At 53.9% G+C, this 12,276-nt stretch overlaps 1 protein-coding gene across 3 annotated transcripts in view; it reads right to left on the bottom strand.

The window, feature by feature from the left end:
* The window catches only part of KALRN (kalirin RhoGEF kinase), a 727,411-nt gene that overhangs the window by 51,621 nt on the left and 663,514 nt on the right, over window positions 1-12,276 (bottom strand). For all 3 annotated transcript variants that reach the window (XM_075556312.1, XM_075556314.1, XM_075556313.1), the window contains 7 exons: window positions 9,602-9,668; window positions 7,933-8,036; window positions 7,710-7,779; window positions 6,393-6,479; window positions 5,479-5,571; window positions 4,470-4,520; window positions 3,121-3,198 (listed from right to left, as the gene is read on the bottom strand). In XM_075556312.1, the coding sequence (XP_075412427.1) occupies window positions 3,121-3,198; window positions 4,470-4,520; window positions 5,479-5,571; window positions 6,393-6,479; window positions 7,710-7,779; window positions 7,933-8,036; window positions 9,602-9,668 (550 nt within the window). The remainder of the gene's footprint in view (window positions 1-3,120; window positions 3,199-4,469; window positions 4,521-5,478; window positions 5,572-6,392; window positions 6,480-7,709; window positions 7,780-7,932; window positions 8,037-9,601; window positions 9,669-12,276) is intronic.

A 12,276-nucleotide genomic window follows, 5' to 3' on the forward strand; every position in this document is an offset into this window, starting at 1 on the left:
CAATAGATTTCCCAAGCCAAGACGGGCTAGAAGAGAGGTCTGGTGATCCACTGCCAAAGATTAGCCCGAGAAAACGGAGAGGGTCACAACAGGATATTGTCTGATCCGGTGAAGACAGACGACTGTCCCCGAATCACTACCATCAGACGCCATTCGGGCTCATAGCGACCCAAGAGGTCAGTAGAAGCACCCCTGTGGGTTTCCAAGGCTGTAACATCTTTACAGGAGTGGAAAGTCTCATCCTTCTCCTGAAGGGGGGCTGGTGGTTTGAACTGCTGGCCTTGAGGTCAGCAGCCCCATGCGTAACCCACTATACCAGGAGACGTCCTTGCTGAAAGACGAACCCCTTCAAATATGCAGTCGGGAGCTTAAAGCCCATGGCGACCCATGATTGGTGGGCTCAATCGCACCCATGACTGGTGGTGAAGATGACCTCAGACCAGGCAACCTGCTGTCCCGTTGAGCATGGGGCCACCACGAGGCGGCGCTGACTTGGGGACAGAGAACCATCATCTCCCTCAAGGGGCCGATTATGGCCACTTCCAGTCCAAACAAAGACCCTCGAGGGAAAGGGAGAGAGGAAACGCGAAGCCACCACGAAGCAGTTCAGGGAAGAAAAGTAAAACTGCCCAGAGTAAAGAGCTCCGGAACTCCCCTGGCCCTTCCTGTGTCTATGAAGAGGAGAGGAAGTAAGAGGCTCTCTGAAGAGTGCTCTCTGCTCCCTGTAATGCGGCCTAGGCCCTGTGCACTCGCTTGTCCATCAACCTGGAATGCACTTGTGACCGGGGGGACCACCGGTAATGAGGCGAGTTGGGCCCCTCTCTTTTACTTCCATGATCTTAGGATGGAGGAATTCTGCACTCCTAGCCTCCTGGGACAGACCGAGAGAGAAAGGTAGGGCACCACCAATTGGTTCCCGTTGATTCTAAGCTGGTGGATAGTTTTCTGGGTCCTGCGATCCTTTCTAAAAAGACTCCAGTGGCGAGGCCACCTGACGCCCAGGTGAGAAGGCGTAGCCTACTCGGTTTGCCAGTTTTGAACCAGATTTCCAGAGATCTCTTCAGCGCTTTATGTACCCAACTCTTCACAGATGCTACTTTTCCTACCGCTCTGCAGGGAGAAGACCCGAACTGGGGGACAGTGAGGGGCAGAAGACCCGAACTGAGGGACAGAGGGGCTTCTCTGAATGCTGCTCTAGCAGACCAGCTTCGGCCCTGCACTGCAAACATGGGCCGATCTGTGCATGTGAGACTTTGTTCCACACACTACCCAGCATGCGGGTGACTTTGCGTCCATGCTCTGTTTGAATCATGGCTTCTAACAGCCACGTCAGCAGCCATACGGGCGTCTCTCTCCCCTGGTCCAAAGTTCACAGTCATAAGCCAGTGACCAGCTAGTTGGGAAAGTTCTCCAAGCTCCAGTCATATTACACAGAGCTTGACTCCTGGGGTCTAGCTCTGTGGATGGGAGAGGGAGAGCCAGGAGATCTGAAAGGTAGGGAGACTCTAAGTGAGGATGCTGGCTTCTCTCTGGCTAAAGCCATGGACTTCAGAAGGCACGGGAATACCTTCATGGCGTTACCTAATGAGCTGCAGGAATGCAATGCAGCTTTTCCGGTCTTGATGGAAGAAGAGACCGCGGCTCTCGGGCTTAGGGGAGGAAAGAACCCCACTCTCCCATGTGGCCTTCCTCGGACGCACACTCAGTGGATAGTCCCGTGGACATGACCTCGAGTCAGATGGCACCATCAGACACCATTCCACCTGCCAGCACTAGCTCCTCTGGAGGTGCCGAGAACGTAAAGCGGGACTCCGGTTCAGAAAAGACGGGGCCCTTCCGGATTTACAAGCAGAAGGCTTTGCTCAGAGTGGGAAAACGTGTCAAACTTGGAGTGGGAAAATGTGTCAAACTCTATCCATAAGACTCATGAGCTCCAAGCCTGTTTCCGCTCATGCTCATGTTGCAGGGCTACCTTGGAGAACCGGGAACCTGTGACACAGAACTGGGAGCAAGAGCCACCTCACAGTTCCTGGTCACAAGGACGCAATGGAACCAGCCAGAGAGCCCCGGAACAGACCGGGAAGGCAAGGACAAGCCTGTGTGCTGCAGGAGCTTCAGAAAAAACCACTGTCCTGGGGCCCGCTCCGACTTGCAGCAACTTGACAGGGCAGAGACCTGCCCACAGAGCTTTCAAGGCCGTGAGATCTTCTGTCTTCTTGGAAGCTCACTGCCACATCTTTCTCCTATCGAGTGGCCAGTGGGTTTGAACTGTGGACCATTTGGGTAGCAGCTGAGCATGTAAACTCTGCTCCACTGGAGCTCAAAAATACCAGAAACCTCCTAAATTTAACTATCCTACTAGTCTGTCTTTAAGTGGACGTTTCGGTGAGGAGGAAGCTATTACTTTCTCACCTCAGCTTCCAGGAAGCCTTTTCCCTCAAAAGCATTAACAGAATCTTGGGTTGCAAAGATGACGGGGGATACAGGATTATCCGAGTCCCATCTCTCTCTCAGGCCTCCAACACCTCCTAAGTACCAGTCAATGACTGTGTCTGGTCCACTTCTGTCTTCTTTTTATGCACAAACAGATCAAGCTGAGTTAACTGACAAGCTTTGGGGCTAGCTCCTCACAGCCACTCATGAAGCTTAAATCAAGTTCACGGAACTCAAGATCTAGCTCTTAGGTCTAAACTTTGATTCCACTCTTAACGAACCACTGGGGTGTTTTGAAGCCTTCAATGTTCATTTACTAAAAGGCCAGCTACTACCAGGTAGAGCTGTTCATTCACACCATCGTCTAAGAAAAAAAGAAGTACTTCCTTTTCCATCTTGAGATCTGTCGCCTAGTCCTGCTCCTCTCACAGGCCCCCAGTTCTCAAATAAGGGACAAAAGGGAGCGGGTTATGGCAAGGCCCAAAGGGTTGCCAAGCATTCTGGGCTTCCCTGGCCCCTATTGCCCTGGAGGGCTATTGATGGCCCTGTCACCAGGCGTCCTAAGCACATGCATCCTTTAGGTGTGCAGCAGACGGGCTGAAGGAGAGAACTGAGCCTTTGGAGGGCAGAGGCCTGCAGGGTCTGGCCTCCCACTGTCCACCCGGCGAAGCATCCCTAAGGGCTCACCTCAAAGCCCTGGAGGCGTCCCAGATTCATCATGTCATTGCAGCGTTTCGGAACAAGGCACATTAGCTCCACGGCTTTCTGCGGGGTCAAGAACAGCAGTCACTCACGGGGGGAAGCACACACAGGCACGGAGCTGGTGGGGCTTCTGTGCCTGGAGACAAGGGCCTCGCCTCCTGGTCGCTCCTTGCTCTAGAAACCCACCCCAAGCCCTCTGCCATGTCATTGAGTCGATTCTGCAGCCCTATAGGGCAGACTGCAATTGTCTCATGGGGTTCCCGAGGCTGTAAATCTAAGAAAGCAGACTGCCACAGCGTTCTCCCACGGGACTGCTGCGAGCTGAACTGCAGACTCAGGTGTGTGGCCGAGTGCTTTAACCACTGCACCACCAAGGACCCTTTATATTCTAGAACCCAAGCCAACTGAAACCCACCGTCGCCGAGGCCACTCGAGGCCCAGCTGCCCTCTAACACAGGAAGGGGCGACCTGCCTGCCAGGGTTTCTGAGAGAGACTGGCGATCTTTACAGAAACCAACAGCCTCGTCATTCTCCCGACCTTTCTGTTAGCAGCCCAGATCCGACCCCACCATGCCACCAGGCCTCCGCCGTTCTCGACACGGGTGCCTCGTGCTGGTCTCTGCCGACCCTTCTCGGGAGTGTAGGGTCTGCTGCACTGGCGGAGGCATGCTGGTGGTCCACATGGGACCACGTGTTGGGGGGGGGCTGAGTCTCATGGGGGTCTACTAGCCCGTCTGGGTCTTCCCTCCCCTCCTGTTCATCAGTTCCCTCTCACCTCTGTTGTTTCCCGGCTGCCTGGGCAGCGGGTACCCTGGTGCGTGGAACAGGAGGGGTGCATAACCCGAGAGGACCTGTGGGAAGAGCTTGCAAACCCTTGGGTCTAAAGTCATCTCCGTGGCACTGCAGCCTCGAAGGACCCCACTTAGAGGGTGATTCTCACAGAGGAGGGGCGGCGAGTGAAAATGGGACCATTTCGTCGGGTAGCTTCCAAGAGCCCTCGGATCCGTGGGGGCGACAACACTCTCCCACGCCCCACTCTCTGACAAGTGTGAACGGGGGTCTCATGGCACCCTTGCCCATGTCAGGTCTCTGAGAGCCACAGGGAGGGCGCTTGTGGGGGCTGAGCTGGGGTCTGGCCCATGACAGAATTCTCAACTTTTGCGAAAAGGTGGTCACATTAAGCACAGTCCCCGTTGCTCATCCTGCCAAGTAGCTGGGGCTCTTTCGCCCCGCCTCCGAGGACTCAGCCTGCACGCCTGCCTTCCTGGGGACATCGTCTTCCCCGCGAGACACAGAGAGCCAAGAACAGCGGGCGTTACCCGCCGAAAACGCACCTCGATATCTGCGCACTCCAGACCAGCCTTCTCGCTGTATCTCAGGAAGTCCTGGCCGCAGGGGACGCGGGGAAGGGCATAGAGAGGAGCGAAATCAGTTAGTTAGCCAGTCAGAGAGCTATTTAAAAACCCCAACTTGGCCTCAAAAACCAACAGCAACAAAATGCGATCCTGCCCAGAAGAGCTTTCTTCCCAGCAGAGAGAGCAATGGCATGTTTTAGCTCAGCAATGACGTCACCCACCATGTCAGGCGATGAGGAAGAGAGACAGTCAAGACCCCGAGAGGAGAGAGAGATCCAGAGAGAGAGAGGGAAAGAAGGGGGAGGGGGGGAGGACAAAATGAATGGAAGGAAACGTTAAATCTCTTCCATTTACCTCATGTTTCTATAAACTAATTCAAGCTATACACTTAAAAATAAAGTTTTAGGTGTTACTTAAGGTGTCTGGGGGATTTTCGTTTCTTGTTCCTTCACATGCCACTCTGATCCTACGCTCTCCTCTTTTCTGGTTGGGGGAGCGGACGGTGGGGGCACGGTGAACAGGCAGAGACGGTGAACTGGGAGGAGGCTCTCAAGTGAAAACTAAGAAGCCCAACTCACTGCCACCCAGTCGGTGGCAACTCACTGCGACCTTGTGGGACAGAACAGAACTGCCCCTGTGAGTTTCTGAGACTGCCACTGGTTAGGGGAGTAGACAGCCCCGTTTTTCTCCTGTGGAGCTGGCTGGTGGTTTTGAACAGCTGACCTTGCAGTTAGCAGGCACATGTGTAACCACTATGCCCCCAGACTTCCTATCAAGGGATAGTCAGCTGTACAGACAGGGGCAGCAGTCATACAATTTATTTGGGGCAAAGCTGACAAAAGTAACGGACGGGTAAGATGAAGGCCTACTAGCTGCCTAGCCATTCGCAAAGTGGGGTGCAGTCAGAAGCCCAGGCTGAACTGCTCGTGCATGCTGAGCCCCAGAAGGCCCTTCTTTGGCTTCGGGCCAGAACTCAGGGCTCTCTTACCTTGAGGAGCAGCTGGTACTTGGTTATTCTCTGAATGGGCTTGATAAGAAAGTCGCTAAGCGTCAGCCTTTGATTGATCTCATGTTTCACCTCCTGAAACACAAAGGAGCTGTGTTAGGAAAAACCCAAACCAAACAACTGGGGTGTACTCTGGATCAGGGTCAGAGGCAAGGAAGGCAGGGCTCCCTAGATTCCAATGCAGCTTTAGCCTCTCTGAAAGACACGAGAAGTGAAACTGCCTTACACAGCTGCGGATCTGCCATCAACAGGGGACACCGCCACCTTCTTGTCCACCCCAGTCGGCAGAAGGGGTACGTTCGCCCTGCCACTGCAGGGAGAGGTCCAGACTGCCGGGCTTTCCTGAGGACACAACAGGCCCCAGATCTCCAAGCACTCAACTGAGGACTTTTCCCAAGCGAGGGTGTGGCCTCTCTACCATTAAGGACGGATGTCCAGGCTATGGTCCAGCAAACACTTGGAGGTGCTCCATTGGCCCCCCGAGACCAGGAGCGTAAACCTCCGAGGTGCGAACGTCTCAGCAAAGAGGGGCGGTCCTCAACGAGCATGTCCAGAGGGCTGCTGAGAAAGTGTGAGCGAGTGTCCTCTGAGGCCACGGACGAGGGCAGGCCAGAGCTCCTAAAACAGTGTCTACACTCACAGAACCAAACGGAGCGTCTGCAAACAGTCCACAGACTGGGCCAACTCAGCACCTCCCAAGTGGAGGTGCACACGAAGGTTTGCCTTAGACGCCAACTGCTCTGTTGAGGCAGCAATTTCTGTAGAATCAGGGTCACTGTGTATGGGGCCAGCTGCGCATGAGCGATGGCTGACTCGCTATGTCCGCACCTCACATCGGTGCATGGGCCTCCGTGGCCTGCCCCTGGCCTGGCCTGAGCGAGGGCTGAGAAACTTACTTCAAAGTAGGCGTCGTACTCAGCAACGATGTACTCTGAGCGCGGCTTGTTCTGACAGTACCACACGTAGATGTGCAGCTTGCGCTCCTGAAACGAGAGGAGGCACTGTTCTAGCCAGGTGTCTGCCACGCTGGTCTCCACCCAGATAAAGAAATGCAGGTGCCCACGTTCGCAGATGCAGTGTGCTCATCCCTAACTTCAAGGGTGGTGCTCCAACACCCCCCCTGGTGCCCTGGAAGAAAGGCCTGGCACTCTGCTTCCACGCAGATCACAGTCTAGAAAACCCCATGGGGCACTTTGACTCTGTACCTCCCAGGGCCGCCATGGGTCAGAACCAATTTCAAGGCAATGGATTTGGGTTTGGGGGTGCACAGAAGCAGTTAGAGTGTCAGAGATGTACAAGTAAATGCTGTCGGCACGAGGTCACCTGCCACATTGGCTAACAGAAGGCTACGGGATGAGGATAAAAGCAGTAAGGGTAAAGCAAAACCAGCAGAGAGGTGAGCCAAGAAGGAGAGTCTGGAGTCAAGAATGAAACAGAAAAAAACCAGAACCATGAAAAAGAAGAAATCAAAGATTTTACAACCAACGGATCCACGTAACATTTGTTAGTACACAAACACCACTCCCAGTACAGTCTCCTACAGAAACCTTGCCACCGTGGATGTCCCACATCCAACATACCATACACGATCAATTCTCTGAATACAGAGCAAGAGCATCGAGTCACAAGAAAAGAATACACGCTAGATGGGCAAGTCACGGGCAGAGAGTTACCTGGATTGAATTTGTCGAATATGGATCACTTTGTCTGTTGCCGTGGGTTACACCCGAGTCGTCTCTGATGAAGGCCGTGGTGAACCGCCCCCGCCCATCCTCACACCCACCGGCACTCTCACCCTCTGCTGCGGCCCCCGCGGTAAAGCCACTCTAGGGAACACTTCATTTATTTTCGCAGCTGACCCTCTAAAGCTCTGTTTCAAAACCATTCTCAGCCAAACCAATTACCAAATGGCATTAACTTGATAACCTACGAAGAGTATGTTTTCATAAAAACCGTTGTCTTCTGATTGAACACTAAAAGGATCGCCATTTATTGTATATTATGTTACTGTGGGGGAACACCTTTGTGCGTACAGTGCTTTATAGACACACGGCTGCTCTTTTCATGATCTAATAGCACTGGAGAAACCTGCTGTGAACCGTTGATCTTTCCATTCTTACATCTTCTGCATTAAAAAGACATTACTCTGCAAACAAAACCCAATGGAGCGGAGGCTGGTGAGCGGGGTGGAGGCGGCGCCGGGCAACACTCACGTGTTTGATAAAGAGCTGGGCCAGTCTGTCTTGCTCCTGCATGCATTTTTCCAGTTCTGCCAGGAAAAAGCTAGACGGAGAGAGGAGATAAGAGAAAGAAGGCCCGTCACCGAGCGCTGTGCTACTTCTCACGGCTGAGACAGGTGGCAGAGGCTGCTGTCCCCTGCCCCACCACGTAGGTCAGACACAGGCCGCAGACACGACGGACAGCCGACACACTTACTCTTTATGCCAGTCGTAAATCTGGTGTATATTTCCAAACACGATTTTATCTTTCCCTCGCATGTCCTCGGGGGCGCCCTTTTCTTCTATTCTCTTCATGAAGCCCTGAGTGGGGGTGGGGAGAGGCTGTGATGAACAGAGTGGTTCCCACGGGGCGGCCCTCGGGGCTGAGCCCCTCACCGGGCTGCTCACACGCTCTGGGTAACTCCAAGGGCAAGGTCTTCGGCAGGTTCTCGTTGTGAGACCACCTCTCTTCTCACGGAGCAAAGATGGACAAGGCTTTTATGAAACGCCGAGTCGTGGGGCCCCTCGAAGCATGTAGAACAAAGAAGGCAGCGGCCATCTGTCCCGCTCCCTTCTCCCAAGCCAGATAAATCGTAACTTTAAAGGTGTAGCTATAGACGCGTCTGGCTTAGAGAAAAGTCTCAGTATGCTGACGCTGCAGCCAGCTGTGTTGATTAACCCTGTACCGGTTGCTTGGATTGTGACCCGTGGAGACCCCATGAATATCAGCCCGGAACTGTGTGCCTGTGGGTTTTCAATGACAGACTTCCCCAGGCCTTTCCTCCCAGCTGCCTCTGGCTGGGTTTGAACCATCAAGGTTTTGATTAGCAGCTGCTGTGACAGACACAGGTCACGGTTCAGCTGTAAGAGAAAGACACAAGGCTGCATAGATTGAATTTATCTCCGAAAGACGAGACGGTCAAGGCAGCAGGCTCCTAGACGGCTTGTCATCTAATCACGAATGTCAGTCTCCCCGTCCTCAGCCCTCCTCAGCTGGCCACAGCCCCTACCTCACCTGCCCCTCACTCGGAGAAGAGAGGGACTTACTACTAGCTAGAGTTCAGGCCCTCTGGGTGCCACGTCATCTGTTTATCCAACACTCGGGGAAAAGCAGATGTGAAACCTGAGTCAGCGGACTCCTGGAAAGGCGGGGGGGGGGGGGGGCGGGGTAGGGGCAGGGGGGCACAGAGGCCAACTCTAAGGGGCCGGCGGGTGACTAGGACAGTCCGCTTCCCATCTTCAGATTTCACCTTCTTTCACTTAAGAAGCTGATGAACAACTGGGCTCTAAGCTGTCTACACGATCCGTTTACCTCCTAGGCTTTCCTCTGTGCGGGTTGAAGTCCCCGGAGGTGAACCCCCAGGAGAGGGAGCTGTGTTTGGCTTACGCCCAGGTTCCCTGTGAACTGTGGACTGTGTCAACCTTGCCACATCAGTGGGCGTTTCCTTGTGTGCGTCCTATCAGCAGTCACAACGCTCCCACTCTCCACGTCTACGGAAACGCACCAGCCCCACAGGCTTCAGTGAGAGTGGTCTGCTCGGGGCCTGTGGTAACTCACAGGTCTGAGAAAACAACAAGACCTCCGTGTGAGGAGACAGCCAGCGAGAGCTCCTGAGACGATCCCGGGTCACCTAATGCCAGAGAAATGGAGAAGCAGAGTGGGCGCTACCGAAGACGCTCCCCCCAGTGCTGCAGGCCCGGGATGCCAGGCTCCTTCAAAGATCGCATCCTGGTTCCACAGGAAAAGAACTGAACTGCTTTGTACACTCGAGCTGAGGCTTTCAAGGAGCTTATGTCCGTTTCTGAGTTAAAGGTGGAGAGCTAAAGTAGAGGACAAGAGGGCCCTGGTGTAGAGACCACCATTCCCACCCGAGTCAGCTACTCACCTCCACCACGACCCCCAGGTCCTTGACGTAGTCTTTTTCCGTCTGTACCAGCTCATTGAGGACAAACCTGAGCGGGAGAGGAAGAACAGTGAGGGACCGATCCTCCTCTGTTTGGGGGTGGGGTAGGGGTAACAGCGTGATGGAGATGTGAGCCACACGATTCACCCATTCAGAATGGACAAGTCAGGGGTGCGTAGTGTGTTCACAGATGGGTACAACTCTCCCCACGGTCAGGTTTGTGTGATTTTCTTCACCACAAAAGGAGGCTCTGTATTCTTGACCTCCTGCCCACCAAGCCTCCCTCCGCTCTAGGTGGGTCTGCTCTGTCTTTACGAATTTGTCTACTAGGGGCATTTCCTATAAATGGTATCCTGTCCTGTGAGGGCAAAAAGTATTGCTGTAAAATCATAGAATTCCTTATTAGACACAACTATGAAACCCCGAAGCTCTTGTTTCTCGGCATTTCTTCCATCGAGGTCTCTACCCTTCCGGAGGCAAAGTTTCTCACTCTCTAACCCTTCCCTAAAAAATTGTGCTCTGTGTGACCAACACCATTTCAAAACAGCCGCTTCAGCAGCTTCCCGGGTCTCACACTGTCTCTTTTCAATGCTATTGGAGTTTGGGAAACAAAAAAGAAGTCTGGAGGGACATGCTCAGGGCTGGAGAATGGTTGGAGGAAGGCTTCCCAACGAAATTCCCCTAGGACAGCCCTGCCGCTATCCTGCAAGAACAAACAGGTGCCTGGCGGCAAGGGAATAGAATTCTCACCAAGGCCACCTTCAAGTTTACATTTCTTCTTTCATCAGCCCCTGTAATTATCCTGTGCCTTTGGAAAAAACAATCCTTGGATAATGTTTGGAAATAAAAAGTCACTATAGCTCTCTGCAGGAGAGAGCCGGGGCTTTCTGCTCCCGTGAAGGGTAGTCTGGGAAACCCAAAGGGGGCAGTCCTACCCCTCAGAAACCCACAGGGGCAGCTCTGTCGCTAATGAGTCGGCATCGACTCGATGGCAGTGAGTTTGGTTTGTAGGTTTCATCACCTTCTCAGCTGATTTTTCTGCCTTGAATTTTAACTGGTCCGGCTGACCCCCTTGGAAGCCTCCCCAGGCTAAGACTTAAATGTATCACGGAAGGAACTTGTCTGTAGCTATCGACTGATCACAACGCCAGCTGCTTGGAATGAACCTGTGCGCGTCGGGACTGGGCCCCACTGGCAAAACTTTTCGACTCACCCTCGCACGTGGTCTTGAATATGATAATGAATGATAATGTTTTTGAGGTTCCGCCACATTGGAGCTGGTGTTAGCAGCTCACTCCTTTATGCGGCTACACCACAGTTTATCCACTCACCAGGTGCTGGGCATTTGGGCTCTCGTCATGATTTGGTACTCTGGTACCTTCCTGACAAGACCACCCAAAGGACTCCTGCCTCACACCCATACCTAATAGCCCCCAGGTGTCCTCCCTGTGAGGGCTGAGGGCACCGGGGCAGGGCTTTCCCCAGACGATACCCAAGGGCCAGGCACAGAATGAAGTTCACCACCCAGAATTCTTTGCTAGGCTCTTTATGCTTCGCCCCCTTCAGGCACAGAATGAAGTTCACCACCCAGAATTCTTAGCGAGGCTCTTTATGCTCCACCCCCTTCACCGGTGATGGAGGTCATCTAATACACAGAGCAGAAACACTAACAACTGCCCTGGCAGAACGGAGCCCTCAGAGCTTTGAGGCCCAGGCCGCCACGAGGCCGGCCTTTCCTTCACGTCCGCTCCGTTGCCAAGAAGAGAAAGGCATCTCTGGGCAAAGGCCTCGTGGACACGAATATCCATGTAGTGGAGACGAGCGAGGTCTCCATGGCGACTGTCCCGAAAAGTCCCCAGTCAGGGCCAGAGAGCTTTCCTCTCAGACATCCCCAGTCACAGTTCGGAGAGCGGCAACCGCGACGAGCCAGCGAGACCCACAAGGACATCTGCGTCCTCCCTCTGCCTCGTTGGGACTCTGATCTCGGAAGTGTGGACGCAGGCCCGTTTCTTCATCCAGCCTTCCTTATGCCTAGAACCAGGCAGATATTCTAGGCCCTATTTCATAGAGATGAAATATGGAGACAGAAAGCTGGGGTGACTTGCCCCAGATTCAGAGAGTGAGGAGCAGACCTGGACTTTGAACCCAGCTGTGCAGGACTCCAGGGAGCCCTGATGATGTACTGGGCTGCTAACTGCAAGGTCGGCAGTTCAAAGCCACCAGCCGCTCCACAGGAGCAAGGTGCAGCGTCCTGTTTCTGTGACTTTACAGCCTCACACACCCCCAGGGGCAGGTCTAGACTCAAAACACTTGTTCACGGTCGCCTGCTGCCCAGGAAACAAGTCCGCAGCCGCAGACCCCCTTCTTCCGTCCCTGAAGAGCCACGCAGAAAGCGACGCGGTGGGTGCAGGCCAGAGTCGGAGCCTCGTGGCTTACTGGAGTCTGACCCCTATTTTCTCAGCTTGCAAGAAGCTCGCCTGCGGCCACACCAGCACATATTTGGCCCGGGTGGAACAAGGAATAACATTCTGAGATGTCAAAGAGGGGCCCCAGCACCAGGGTGGCGGGGTTTCTGATCCCAGGAAGCAGTTCATCTGAAGTCCTTGTCCCCTCAACACAGAGAAGCAGCCAGCCGGTGCCGGTCTGTGGCCTCGGGC

Source organism: Tenrec ecaudatus, chromosome 8, assembly GCF_050624435.1.
Source record: "Tenrec ecaudatus isolate mTenEca1 chromosome 8, mTenEca1.hap1, whole genome shotgun sequence".
Lineage (NCBI taxonomy): Eukaryota > Metazoa > Chordata > Mammalia > Afrosoricida > Tenrecidae > Tenrec > Tenrec ecaudatus.